The following is a 14,628-nucleotide window of genomic DNA, read 5'->3' on the forward strand; positions in this document are numbered from 1 at the left end:
ACCCAATGAATTATTCTTATTTGGTCACAACCACAGCATATGGGGGACTGCAACATGGAATGTGACAGGAGTATATGGTAAACAGCATGAATTAACTAATAAAAGAAAAATGATACAGCCAGTCCTCATTTAGTGGCTACCTTGTTTAGAAACCATTTGCAAGTATGATATTATTAATAAAACAATTCATTTTCTGGCCAATGCAGGCAATTTCATATACCTGGCAACTAAAGCCTTCAGTAACACTGATTAAGGTCTGGTCTGTTTCAGGCAGCAGCCAAGCAGGTGGGAGGGTTCTAATCAATAATTAAGGTCACAGAACTGAGCTTGTTAACTTGCAGTTAACTTGTGATTAGCACTTTTTAGGGAAGTGCTGTGCTGTGGAGAAAGGCAGCTTAAGAAGAGAGCTTGTTTAAGCAATTTCTCCACCCTGCGAGGGAGCCAAAAAAAGGGGGGGGGAGAATGGGTCAGGAACAGGACACTGTAGGAGAAAACTATCTACATGAGATGGCAGCAACCAGTTATCTTTGCAGCATCTCTAAGTCACATATTCACTTAGCAACCTTTTTGCTTCTGATTTAAGGGATGGATTATGGACACTAAACAAGGAAAGGGTGCACATTGTGTTTGTGGAACTAAGAGGAGAAGGATGTAATGAAGTTGAATGAAGGTGATCTAACTTCATGGAGTACAGCTGATGAATATATGAAGTTAAAGTATATGTTTGATTATAAATGAAAGAGATAAAATATGTTTCAGAAAACATGAATTTGAGGCATCTAAATTTACTGTGAGTGCATACAAAAGTAAATTCATATACAAGTAACAGTTATACTGCAGAAGATGATAATGGAAGAACCAGCAGCGAGTTAGGAGGAAACTTGTGTAACATTCTGAATGAACACAAACAAGGGAAAATAATTCTATTAGGTGACATATCATTTTTTTCTTCAACAAATAATGGTAACATCATTCCACCAGGGATCCTTTTTCCTAATGCCAAGAACTTCTGTAGCACTCTGTACCCAAGGGGAGCAGGCTGCACTATAAGCCCCTCTGAGCTCCTAAAGGAGGGCCGGTGATAAAATATGTGAAATGTTGAAAAATGGCAAAAATGCAGTCACCCACATCAAAGGCCTGGGCAAAGAGTGAGGACTTCAAGGGCCCTTCAAAACACCAGTAGGGTGGGGGCTGTCTGAATCTCAGAGGAACCTCATTCCAGAGTGCAGGTGCTGCCAGAGAAAAGGTGCACTTTGGGGTCCCAACATACGGTTTAATTGAAGGAACCTGGAGTGCGCCAACCCTGCTGGATCAAATCAGTCACGGAGATACTATGAGAGACAGGCGATCCCTCAAGTAACCAGAGCCTATGTCATATTCATAAAGGGTTTGAGTACTTTTTCTTTAGTTTTGGGTACCCAGTCTCATTATTTTCTTCCTTTTTACCTGGCTTTTAGTTTGGGAACATGAAAAATCTGTCTATAAAACAAGCTGTTACACAGTCTCTGCACAAATGGTAACAACTTCTTTAAATGCTGCTGAGTCCACTTCTGCTGCTTTGTTAGCTATCAGCCTCTCCCTTTTTCATGCAGTCTTTTCTCTAGTTACATGTGCCATTTTATGTGTTTCTGTCCCATGTATCTCTTTTGTCTCTGTGTCTTCTGGAGGTTTCACCTGGTGACAAGCTTCAACCCTGTTAAGCTGTTGTTTTTCTATTCTCTACCGCTGTATCAGATTATTTTTCCCTTAACCAGGTTGCTTCAAACTGCATCATAGAAAGTAAACTATACTGAAAAGAAGTTCCAAGTGGAAAGATGCACATGCTTAAAGGCTGAGTCCAAGTCTGTGATCCCTTTGGTAAGTGATACTTCAGCAAACTACATAGAATTTGCACCTTTACCTTGCTACCAGCAGAGTCCTATGAAGATCATCAGCTGTTATACTCTCAGGATCATTTTTACGCATTTCTACAAAATCATCTTCTACTGCCTGTTGAAGAGATCGATTAAAGCATATCACTTAACTTAGATTTGCCTCCCAAAAGTCCAGTAATAATTCTAGGATAATTCTATTCAATCGAATGCTATTTTTAGCCAGTGTCTTTGAATGTGAGAGTAGCGCTGTTTTAAGAATTTTTCTACCGAATGAACATATTCTCTTCAGCCATAAAATATTTTCACATCCTACATTTCTATTAAAAGGAATATAGTTCACTAATTTATACAGTGCCAAGATCCAACCATGATTTCACAATGGTCAGGGAAGGACCATACAAGGAATTTCCATTACAATACAAGAACCATGTAAGAATGCTTTCTTGATAGCATTTCTAAATGTTGAGTTCAGTCTAAGTTTTTTTTTTTAATTTGTCAATGGCAAGAGCTGCTTTTTCGGGTGGCATGCATTTCCTACCCCAGATTGGCACTTTTTGAACATTTTAAGTGTTCCATGTTCCAGTGGAACAAAGCTTCAAATGCTTTAATGTTTTGCCATAGGGAGCAACAGAAATTCAGAACAAGCCTCTTCCTCCTTGCTATTTCATTCTAGGTCAGAATGGGGGTTGAGTGCTTTCTACACTCAGCATACACCCTAACCCTAAAAGAATTATTTGTCCCAATATGAATACTTAACCATAAAATGATTTCTATACCTTTGTGACTTCATCTGATATGCTATAATCCAGCAGTCTCAACAAGCTTAGATAGATGCGGAACTTGTTGAGGATTGATGGCAGCACGGCTGTGAGAAGGCTGTTCATGTGCTCCTCCATATTAGGGGGAAGGAGCTCTGGCTGTAGATGGACTTGGCAATCTGACTGTGGAAAGAAGGTTTAAATTATTATTTCTCTTTTCAGTTATTAATCCTATGCATGAGAAAGGTAGCAATCTTCATTGTAACAAAGCACCAAAAGAGTTAAGGAAAACATTTTATATTGGCTCTGAAAGAGTATACTTGCTATAGAGCTCTGTCTGACATCCTCAGTCTCCATACAAAATTAGAGATAACAAGAATCAGTTTAAAACTTTTTTTAGCTCAATTGGTCTAATTATCTACAAATGCAATAGTACCATAACGATTGTGGATTTAAAAAATAACATACAAAATCATACACTTTAAGGTTATGTGATCTATATGTGAACCTTGTATTATATACTATTTGTGTTCCTTCAAGGTCTATAATGTCAAGCACATGTCCACACAAAAGCAATGTATTGCTCAAGTACAGTACCCAGAATGAACCACTGATGTACAGCACAGTTAGCTAGCTTGGGGTAGAGTGTGCTCATTCTTCTTTAAGAAATTACAAAGAAGGAAGGTTAGGGAAGCTTTGCTATACCGGGAGGAGTGATCTGCCCTCTGAGGTGATAAAGACATTAATGTTGCATGGGAATTCCATCTGATGGTAACTGAAGTCATAATCCACCTTTTGCCAAGTTATCAGGTGGCCCAGTGCTTTCACATTGTGTATACCTACAGAACACAATAATGAAAAAATTAAAAAAAAGTTGATTATAAAACTTTCAGATATAATACAAAATATTGTATTTTAATTTTCAGTCTTCAAGAATTCTGTCCTATGAATTAGTATGTAAAACCTACTTCCTAGGTAAAACTCTGCTAGGTGTTAGGATGCTGACCAAAATATCACTGGAAACTAGGAGAAATCCTGCATAAATAACTTTTTCTTGCAAAACCAAGTATGAAAATGTAACATTAATCAAAGAGGAAATTATAAACTATATTAAATACTTTTAATACTACAATGCAATACTTCAATGTGGTGTTTCAGAAGTAAAAAAAATTATAAAGAGCTTCCCCCCCTCCCCCAAAGTAACCCTTAGTGTTAGTTCTAGTGTTGCTGCTCTGAAAGGCTTCAGCAACCTGGGTTAAATGTAATTGAGGAGAGTATCTTTGCAGCAAGCCTGGTAAATTGACTAACAGCAATAGGAGGAAAGTATTGTGATATGACATTAATGGCTAATATTGTTCCCCTGCCTTTTTGGTATTTAGATATTTTATTTAACCTCTCATTAGATTCAGCTTGACTACAAGGACAAGCCCATGCAGGTTTCCTGGCAACAACAGTAAAATATTTTAGTTTGTCATTGTCTTGTTCTATGATATTTTTTGACTTTCCAGTCTAGGTTACAGCCTTGGTATATCCTGGTAGTCTCCCAATTTATCTTTTGAGCCCAAACAAAACAGTCTCAGGCCCCTTAATACAAGTAATATCATTGCCCTTGCTTATTTCTTAACTCCCATTATATTTTTCTGGAGAAGATGAGCTTACAAAAGTATTGCAGTGCTTATTTGTCAGGACCAAGGACACACATTCATGTTCTTCTATCAGCTGGAAGCAGCAGCAGCAGCAGCAGCTGTACTGTATCACTCTTAAAGACTATTACCCCTGTCTCACAGGGGGAGTATTCGCTTGAAATGCTTAATTTAGTCTAAGCTGTGGATGAAAAGTTTACTTATGGGTTTATAAGTGACTCTATGAACCACAGCTAGTCCACTCTGTCAGTTGATGCCAGCTATTTTTGTGATGCCTAACTGCCTGATATTTTTCCTGTATCCTCCCATCCCACTCCCTTTTGAAAAACAGACAGACAACAGTGGGCTGATTGGGGTTATAGCCACTGGGAAGGGGTAGGAAAAGGAGATCCTCTTCTATTATCTTGGTGTCTCTGTTTCAACTGTGTTATTTTGGGACTGATAAAAGAGCTTAGTGCAGTAGAAACCCTGCAATTGGAATGACTCCGTTGTCCAGCCAAACCTGTCTATGTCTATGACTCTATGGCTAAAAGCTATTAAGTTGAATTTACCCTTTCGTTTGGATGACATATGGAATCATTGTTAACATTAGTAAATTAGAATCAAATCTGTACAGAGCACTTTAACCTAAGATTCAGTTTCAGACAATATTGATACTGTGATTTAGCATGTACAATACAACCAAGTCATGATCTGATAGACAAAGGAGAAAGAAAGAGTGTGTGAATATTAAAAACTCCTGATCATAATTTATCTTCCCCCAGAACTAGAAAAGGTCCTCTAATATTCTTCAGTTGGAATTGAAGGATTGATAATGAAGCTCAAGCTCAGATACTTTGGTCACCTAATGCGAAGAAAGGACTCTTTGGAAAAGACCCCGATGCTGGGAAAGATTGAAGGCAAAAGGAGAAGGAGACGGCAGAGGATGAGATGGTTAGATAGCATCACTAAAGCAATGAGCATGAAACAGCAAACTCAGGGAGGCAGTGAAGGACAGGAAGGCCTGGCGCGATATGGTTCATGGGGTCACGAAGAGTCGGACACGACGACTGAACAACAACAAATATTCTTCAAAGATCACAACTCTAATTAAGAGGAACTACAGCAGAACACTAGCTATTCCATCTTACTGATAACAATATGCTTACAAAAATGTGCCTTGAAATACATGCATTGTTTTCATATTTTCTTCAGAAAGCATGAAATGTGATGGCTATCTTGGATTTAGTTGACTTCTTCATTTCTGGAGCCTCTTCAGTGGAGGTTATAACTTTTAATGGTTAAGTAATACAAGAAATTTGGCAATGTTCTTTTATGGGAAGATAAGCTGATTTCACTTTAGCAGAACTGGAAGAAAATCTACCTGCAGGGTATTAATCCAGACCCTTAGAACTTACGAGTAAGTTCTAAGAAGTAAGACCACAAGAACACCATGTGTGGTACACCATTAGTTTGAGTTCAAGATTATATTTACTATTTTTATCTAACAAAGGTAGTAAAATCAAACCAAAAGACTATTCACAACTTGTAGTACATCAGAAAAAGAAGAGAATAGATGTAGTTCAAGGTTGAACCGTGGAGTCCTTGGGGTTCCCTGAGCTTGGCTGTTTTCTTGCAGATGTTTCATTACTCAACTAGGTAACATCTAAAAGGGTAAGGAAATGTCTGCAAGAAAACAACAAAGCTCAGAGAACCCCAAGGACTCCACATCAGAAATAGCTTTACTTTTTTTTGAAGTAAACTCTTCCCTAGCTACCTAGACCAAATTCTACAGCTGATAATTAAATACAGAGAAAAGTAACAAGATGTACATAACTGTTCACACTTGGAATACCTTACTTGCAGCTGGTAAAGGCAAAACACCAGACTTTAAAATACACTATATGTTCCTTTAGAACTCCCTTTTGTCTAACAAAAGGAAGAATTTCTCTTATTCTAAAAAGTAGAATACACCAAATTAATGTATTTTTTCTTGTTCAGTACATTTAACAAATTAACTGTTTCAAGAATGTGTCTGTATGCTTGCCAGAATGTAAGTTAATAATTAATAAGCTAGGGAAAGCATGCCAACCCTGGCTTCTGGAGTTTTTTCCATCACCTTTACCAGCAGTATATATCCAATGGGAAGCATAGGGTGAACTGTATATGCTCAGGCCTGGGTGGATATGACCAGGAGGGAAATCTTAAAATGGAATGGTTGCCAATATTCCTAGCAGCTACCCAACTGTCTATCCACAGAGATGCACTAGGGATATTTCTTCTGGAATATTTTTTTCTGCAGTCCTTGCCTTGATACAGTCCATTTTCGAACTTTTGCCATAGATCCTCGTGAATGACAGACAAATGGGCAGAGAGTGTTCCTTTACATAACTTCTGTCCATTGGAATGGAAATATAAAAATAGGTAAAGTGGCTATTTCAGTTCTTATGAGCATGAATAAGGATCAGGGTGTTCTGACTTCAGTAACTCATGCCATGATCACAACCCAATTGGATAATTCCAACACATATACATGAGGGTGACTTTGGAGATGATCTAGAAACTAAAGTTAGTACAAAATGCAGCAGCACTACCAATATAGAACTACACTTATATTAAAATTGCTGCACTGATTGCTGGTAGGCTCCTGAGCTTAATTCAAATTGCTGGTTGCTCCCTTTAAAACCCTAAATAGTGCAGCACTGGGATATATCAAGCAACATCTTGCAAGCATTGAATCAGTATGTCTAGAGAAGGCCTGCTAAAGTCTCCCCTCTTTGTGAGGGAGTAGGTGACAGAGCAGGCCTTCTCTGCAGAAGCTCCAACCTTTTAAAATATTCTCCACCAAGAAGTACCCACTTTACTGAAATGTGATAAGTTAAATCTGTTTTATTTCAGCATTCCTTTGGCTCCAGCTACCAACTGGAAGTGTCTATCTTGGGTTTTATCTTGGATTTTCTCTTGTTGATTGTTTATGATAATGATTTTGATGTAGTTAAATTTTTATTGATTTTATTGATTTGATGTTCTCCCTGTTCAGAGTATGTTGGGACTGGTGTGACTTATAAGCACTACAAATCAGTACAACCATCTGAGGGAAAGTTGTGTTGTAAGCAGAATGTTTTGAACACATCCTATTTGCAAATTCATGGCATCAAATATCTTACAATGTTTACATTCAAATGAATGTGTATTTGAAGATGTAGAAGATCAACAAAATGGCTGAGAGAAGAACCAATAAAAAGTTTATCCCAGAAGTTATTGCCAAATTAGCTAAATGTTAATTCAGAGAGAAAACAGAATAGAAGCAAGAAGCAGCTGGAGAGATCACCACGATACTTAAGACCAATTCTTGGAAGAGTAAGGTGAACCATGAGAAGAAAAAAAAAAAAAGATGGAGAAGCAGAAGAACAGCCTAAGAAAGGTTTAGATCTCTGTTGACAGCAGGAGGTAACTGGGAAGCAGTGTGACTGAGTTAAACAGGTAACATCCTTCAACAATAGCTGGGTGAAAATCCCAAGAAGATAAAAGAAAGTAACTTCTGGTGAGGTAATTGTGATTTAAGGGAGATAGGCCTGTATGCCTATACTATTATTCCTGTGAAGAAGGTAGTCAGTTCCGTCAAAAGTTGTATAATTCCTACCTTCCTCTGGTTATAAGATAATTGGATTTCAGAAGATGAATTTGGTGTCAAATGTATAAAGATGAAGGACATTTTATCTGTGTTTTAAATAGGGATTAGCCTATTCCCAATTAGATCCATTTCTTTTCCCCAAATGCACACAGTATCTGTAATAGTAACTAAGCAGGCATACTCAACCTTCATCTGATCTTATTTCTTGCTGTACTTAGTTGCTTCAAATACTTATATATTATTTTGCTCCTGTGTTTTTTGGTTTTCTTAGAAGTTTTAATTATACTTTTATAATATACTACTCTAGGTACCTGGTAAGCAGAGAAATGATTTACTCTTTATGTTTACAACTTTATTTATAAACTTTATTTATTTAACATTTATAACTTGACAGTCTCAGATGACAAGATAAGCAGGTATGATTATATAATGTAAAACAAACAGAATCAGAGAGGCAACTCTCTTTTTGCTTCTAAACTATACCAATATGGTTTCTTAACATTTATTTATGCATTGATCTAAGACAGTATCCATGAATACTAACCTTTTGTGTCAAGCTGTCCTTGCTCCAGCAGGGTTTCATCTATGACAAAAGAGGTATTGTTTGCCAGCTGTAGTACTCCACTGACTAAACGATTAGCTGTGTAGTCCTTGTGTGGGTTAAACTTTAAGCAGTTCATGTTTTCTATGGTCATTTGCAAGCGATATGACTGCCAAGAAAAGTGACTGTAATGAATTGTCAGCTGGAACATGTACCTAATAGAGAACTAAGCTACTATATTTCACTAAAAGTGACATAAGAGGTTAACAACTTAATAAAAATCAAGGAATCAAGTAATTGCAGATATTCTGGCTAAAGACACCTGATCCTTCTACAGTCGAAGGAATATATTCTTTCTTTCAAAACACTTAGATAAGTTAGTAAACACTTTGAAAAATCAAACTGTAATATTTTTTTTGCAAATTGGCTTCAAAAGGCGGAATCCTGCACATATTCCATTGTCCTTAAAAGCTCATGTAACATTGCCCTTAACTACACATGACACTGCGTGAAACAAATTGCATTATACACATAAACAGACAAATTGTTTAATTATACTTTACTTTTGTCTCTCATCATTATAACTAAGCATACTGGCAAATAAGCAAGGGCAGAAATCATATCATTAAAATTATGGCAGCCATATTTCCTTGAGCCATAGAGGAATTAGAGATAAATTGTCTTGTTGGGTACAGATTCAGCATTCTGGAAATGCCACACAAACAGTGGTATATTGGTGACATACAGGTAGACCTTGACTTACAACGGCAATTGGGACCAGAATTTCCATTGCTAAGCGATGTGGTCATAAAGCGCAACCGCCCTGCTTAGCAATGGCAATCCCTACAATCCCAGTTGCCGTTGTTAACCGAATCCCATGGTTGTTAGGTGAGGCAACTTCCTGCCGGCTTTCCACAAACTAAGTCCGTGGGGAAGCTGGCAGGAAGCTGCAAGTCCCAGGTAGCTTGCAAGCAGGCAGGTAAGTGGCTGCTGCCGGGTGGGGTATGGTGTGAGAGGCACGGTGAAGGTTGGGAAGGGTGTGTGAGGGTACGAGGGATGTGCGGCAAGAGTTGGGAGGGTGCTCAGAGGCGTGGCAGGGTCATGGAGCTGGTGTGAGGGTATGTGGGAGGTGTGGCAAGGGTCTGGGAGGGTGTGTGGGGGTGCAAGGGAGGCACAGTGAGGGTTGGGGAGGGTGTGAGGGAGCTGCAAGGGTGTAAGGCATGGTGAGGGTGCATGGGGTGCATGAGGGAGGCATGGTGAGGCTTAGGGAGGTTGTGCATGGGTACACAGGAGTGCATGAGGGTTGCGTGGTGAGGAGGGTGCACAGGTGACGGGGAGGCTTGGGGAGCGTGTGGGGGTGTGCAAGTGGCTGGCACAGCACAAGTGCAGAGAGGCTGGGGGAGGGTGTGCAGGTGGGGGAGACTTACCCCAGTGACTTGTGACCTTCCCTGCCAGCTTCCCCACTGACTTTCTGGGGAAGGTGGCAGGGAAGGTTGCAAATGGCGATCATGTGATCGTGGGGTGCTGCAACTGGTCATAAGCGTGAGCTGGTTGCCAAGGCCCAGATCATGATCATGTGACTGTGGGGGTGCTGGGATGGCTGGAACTCTGAGGACCAGTAGTAACCGCCATTCATTCAGTGCCATCGTAACTTTGAATGGTCACTGAACGAATGATTGTAATTTGAGGACTACTTGTATACAGATATTACATTGAATACTGGATATTCATATAGTCAACTATCATGGAACCAGTACATAGACAGTTTTTAGTTATTGGAAAAATACCTGCTTCCTTATAATTATGTCTAGCATTTTGAATTGTCCATTTAAGTATTCAATCAGAAGTACAGTAAGTTGACTAAGCTATGACTGATTGGATTTACACACTGCATTAAGACATAAACTGTGGTTTACAAAATGGCTGGGTTCAAAGTAGTAAAGGTCAAATTCATTACAGCTTAATGTGATAGGTGAACCCAGAGACTGATGTGAACTAACGGTTAATGTACACAGCTTAAAAATGTAGTTCTTACTGCAGGAACAAGCTGCTGAATAATACGGTATACATGCTCTGTGAAGACACTGTTTCTTGGACAGCCACTTAAATTCAGGGTGAATTTTCCTAGAGGAAGAACGTCTCTTCTTGCATAGCTAGATAACACAAAGAACAGAAGTATAAGGCTGAGAGCAAGAACCTGTATTGCTGATCTTTGTAAGCTACTTCGTGCCAGGAATGCTTTTGGCTAAAGAGCAATATAGATACTTTGAGAGTGTATGTATACATTGAGATTAGTAGAATAATTAGGAAAAAGCACTAGCAAGTATATGATATTTGCATATTTGCAGATAGCTGAAAACTAGTAGGAACATAGCTATGGAACTATGCGATATCCTTACCCATACAGGAAGCTATTTTAAAATCTTGTACTCCCTCCCACTGATACTGCAGGCAGCAGAGAATGCTGAAATGGTTTAAAGTGTTGAGTTTGTCATCTTTTGTTTTTTTTCCAGTTTTTTAAAAAGACCATGAATGGGAGATGCATAAATTGCTATTTTTAATTTTTTAATTGTCTATGGACTCTTATTAGTCTGTTAAGGCAAATACAATGTAGATAATATTATACAATATCCTTTGGTAATATGTTCTATGGACAATAATTCTCAGACAAGGAAAGCCTATATGCAGATGTAGGATATAACTATCAAACAAAAATTACTAACATCTACTACTGAGAGTTTGGGGTAGTGCTTAAAGGTACTGGGCTAGAAACCAGAAGACCATGAGTTCTAGTCCTGCCTTAGGTATAAAGCCACCTGGGTGACTTCAGGCTAGTCACTCTCAGCCCTTGGAAGAAGGCAATGGCAAACCATAGTGTTGCTGAGAAAACTACACGGACAAAACAAAAAACAAAACAAAACAAAACCAACAAAGCCCCCGCACTTAAATTCTAGGACAATCATATTATTTCTTCTGGACAATATAAATACTAGATAGGAGCCTAGAAAATCAAGTTCCACATTTTGTTTAAGCGATATTTATTAGACCTTTGAAAACAAGCTCACAAGTTTTTAGGCTGATTTTTAAAAATATTAATTACAGGCAAGCAGAAAAAGAAAAGATTTTTTCATCCCTCCAGTACAGTCCGCTATATTTTTACAGCGGATGCAAAGGAGAGAGCTGCAGATTGCTTGGCTTCTGCACTGATACAGAGGAGTGGCAGATCATTCCACACTTCCTGTAACAATTTGTAAATTGTTTTGTACAGAATTTCATGTATTAAGCACTTAAATACAATGTTAGTTTCTATTGGCCTTTGATCATATTCAGAAGACAATACTATATAACCTGTAGAAAGTTACCATACCTCAGTTGAGCTGCTGCAAAAATAAATGCATGGATATTCATGAATTTCAACACATAACTGTTTACTGCATTTGCCTCTTCCCCTGGCAAATATTCTTCCTACTTCCAACATGACACTTGTGTTAGCTTCCTAGAGTTGTTGATTTACAATACTACTATTTTGGATTTTGGGGATACTAAAATGCCAAACAACACTTTTGTACAAAAGATATGAAGATCCAAGAAAAAATTAAAAAGTGCATCTCTTTTTTTCCCCTAGGCCTTACATGCCTGGTCTGCATGTTTTGATTGAATACATTCATATTTCTGTTCCATTTAATAATTTTTCATAATGTCATTTTTGATTTTGGGAGGCCTCTAAGCACAACTATCTGCTAAATGTGCATTAAGTATTAATTTATAAAAAGTTCTCTACAGGCCCAGTTTTCTCCTATCAAATGCAGAAATCCTTAGATGGAGTTTCGTTCAAGCAGCTCCATCCAAGCAAGAATATTTTTTTTATTTGATATCTCTCTCCATTTTCAATTCTCTGCACTACTGCTCTGGAGGGCCCCCTCTACGTTATATACTTATAACCTCTATGGGTGCAAGAGGATTGTAGAAATTGCCAAACACAACCTCTTCTGTTTCAGTGAAAAATTTCCATGGACAGCCACCTTCATTTGTAGGAATCAACATTTAGATTTTGGCAGGGTAAGAGACTGAGTTGTATTTTTTCTCAAGGGTGGATTCTGCTCGCCAGCTAAAAGAGAAGAGTCATGTAGGCAGCCAGAACATTTTTGGTTTAATTAGGACACCGGTGAGCACACAGCTGCCTTCTAGGACAAGATTTATTACTGGCACAATCATTAGGAAAAGGAGTTTTTGGTTTTGCTTTGTGTTTCTCTCTGGACTGGAGGTGCTGTTCCTGTATTAAAGCAGAATGACTAAAACTGTGATTACCAGAGGAAGGTGGAATGTTCATTGAATGACCCCAATAGGAAGGCTCTACAAAGTGGACTAGCTGGTGAAGGACTAGACCACAGAGAAAAAGAGCTACATTGGAAAAGACAGCCTGGGAATTGTAAGAGAGCAGACCCAGGGGTTGGTTCTCCAAGACGGCTCAGAAAAGGAATTATTTTTTCCCTCTTCCCCTCCTCCACTTTAATTTAGAAAAGGCTAGGAGCAGGAAAGTGAAAGTAAAGGAAAACTGTCTAGAAGGTGTTAACACTATTATGTTAACATAACATAACATTATGTTAACTCCTTCTAGACAGCTTTTTTTTTTTTACTTTCAGCCCAATGGCTGAGTTTAGCAATTGTGTGGATAAGAGAGCGATTCAAACTGTTAAGCAACTTCAAGGAAGCTCCCTAAATAAATATGTATTAAGCTTGTAACTGAGATGTACTCAGCACAGTAGAGATAATACCACTATATATTGGAAAGATAAGCACAAATTATTTACTTTATTTGAAATATAACAATTAGAATCATTTAGGTAGCAGAATAACACTGTGTGTTTGCCTCAGATTTTTTTTTTCCCCTTTCCTACTCTCCCACAAGATCCAAGCTCGGATATGTTCAATAGGTGAATTTGTTACTTACACTGTGGAAATGAGGTGTAATATAACATATTCGGCAGCCAAGCTGTCTCCCAAAAAGGCATGAGTGAGGAAGCCAAGAAGCTCTGCTCTAACTGGTGATAGTTCAGACATAAAACTAGAAACAACTAAAATTAGACAGCAATAGACAGGAATCAGAAATAACAAATAATGGCCTTTTTTATAACTTAATTATCATCTGCAGAAGACAGTCAATATGATATATAACTCTGTACTAACCATAAAATCAAATACTTTTTATTTCAGTTTTGTTAGGCTGAGTTTCATACTGACAACAGATCTTAATACTGTAATAAAAAAATGAAATAAAATGAACACCTGAACTAAATAAATATTAAAAAAGCTTAGGAATGTACCCCCCCAATAGTTACCAAATGTTTTATTAATTTATTACATTTAGTTTTTAAATCAAAGGAACTCTTTTTATTACCATGAAACTTAGCATATTCTTTTTTTAGGGGTCTAAGGGGCTGGACAAGTTCTGAAGCAATGCTGACACTAATGATGGGGAATATGCTGGTCTATGACTGTAATAAAGTATGATTTGATTTGATTTGATTTGATGGTGTGGAAGAAATTTAACTTGCTTGCATGATTAGCTTAAGCCTCAGATATTTTCTTTCTTCATGGCATCATGATTGTTTTGGCCATGTATTATCTTAAAAGAAAATCGTTTCCCTAAAATATGAGAGCTCTGAGTAATCTCTGATTGTAGCTTCAAATGCCAGTTGACTTTGGAGGCTAGCATGGCTATCATTTGTTTCATTTGACAGAAGCCAATTTTGTCAGAGACTGGCCCAATATTTCTATCAAATAAGTAAAATTAACCAGCAGTTAGACTGCTCACTAGCTGAAAATTTGCTTGATGGCACACCAACTCTGTAGCCAATTAAAATCTGAGGCCATATTTAATCTATCATTGGTGCATATAATTTATTCGTTACCTCTCCTCATCCTTGAAAAGTCACTATGGGAACAACTGTTACAATATTTAGAACATTTCCACAAATCACTTTATAGACAATCTGTACTTCAAAAGCAGCAATACTTTCACAAGCTAAAATGAGCGCTGTTGTCATCACATACAGATAGTCCACAGATTTTACAGAAAAAACAATGAAGGAATAAGCTGGCTTATTCAGCAGAAGGAAGTACTACTACTCTACTGTGGCATAGTCTTGATTATGGCATCTATGTAATAATGAGAAGTGTCCGGCCCTAAATATGACAG

General features: G+C 38.0%; 1 protein-coding gene across 3 annotated transcripts in view; it reads right to left on the bottom strand.

The window, feature by feature from the left end:
- MCMBP (minichromosome maintenance complex binding protein) overlaps positions 1-14,628 on the bottom strand; it is a 39,646-nt gene that overhangs the window by 1,186 nt on the left and 23,832 nt on the right. For all 3 annotated transcript variants that reach the window (XM_088132677.1, XM_088132678.1, XM_088132679.1), the window contains exons 10-15: positions 13,381-13,504; positions 10,465-10,582; positions 8,433-8,598; positions 3,338-3,471; positions 2,651-2,815; positions 1,901-1,989 (exon numbers count right to left, since the gene is read on the bottom strand). In XM_088132677.1, the coding sequence (XP_087988803.1) occupies positions 1,901-1,989; positions 2,651-2,815; positions 3,338-3,471; positions 8,433-8,598; positions 10,465-10,582; positions 13,381-13,504 (796 nt within the window). The remainder of the gene's footprint in view (positions 1-1,900; positions 1,990-2,650; positions 2,816-3,337; positions 3,472-8,432; positions 8,599-10,464; positions 10,583-13,380; positions 13,505-14,628) is intronic.

The sequence above is a fragment of the Python bivittatus genome, unplaced genomic scaffold, assembly GCF_059951505.1.
Source record: "Python bivittatus isolate LINGU-HERP-01145 unplaced genomic scaffold, Pbiv_v1 ctg000980_np1212, whole genome shotgun sequence".
Taxonomy (NCBI): domain Eukaryota; kingdom Metazoa; phylum Chordata; class Lepidosauria; order Squamata; family Pythonidae; genus Python; species Python bivittatus.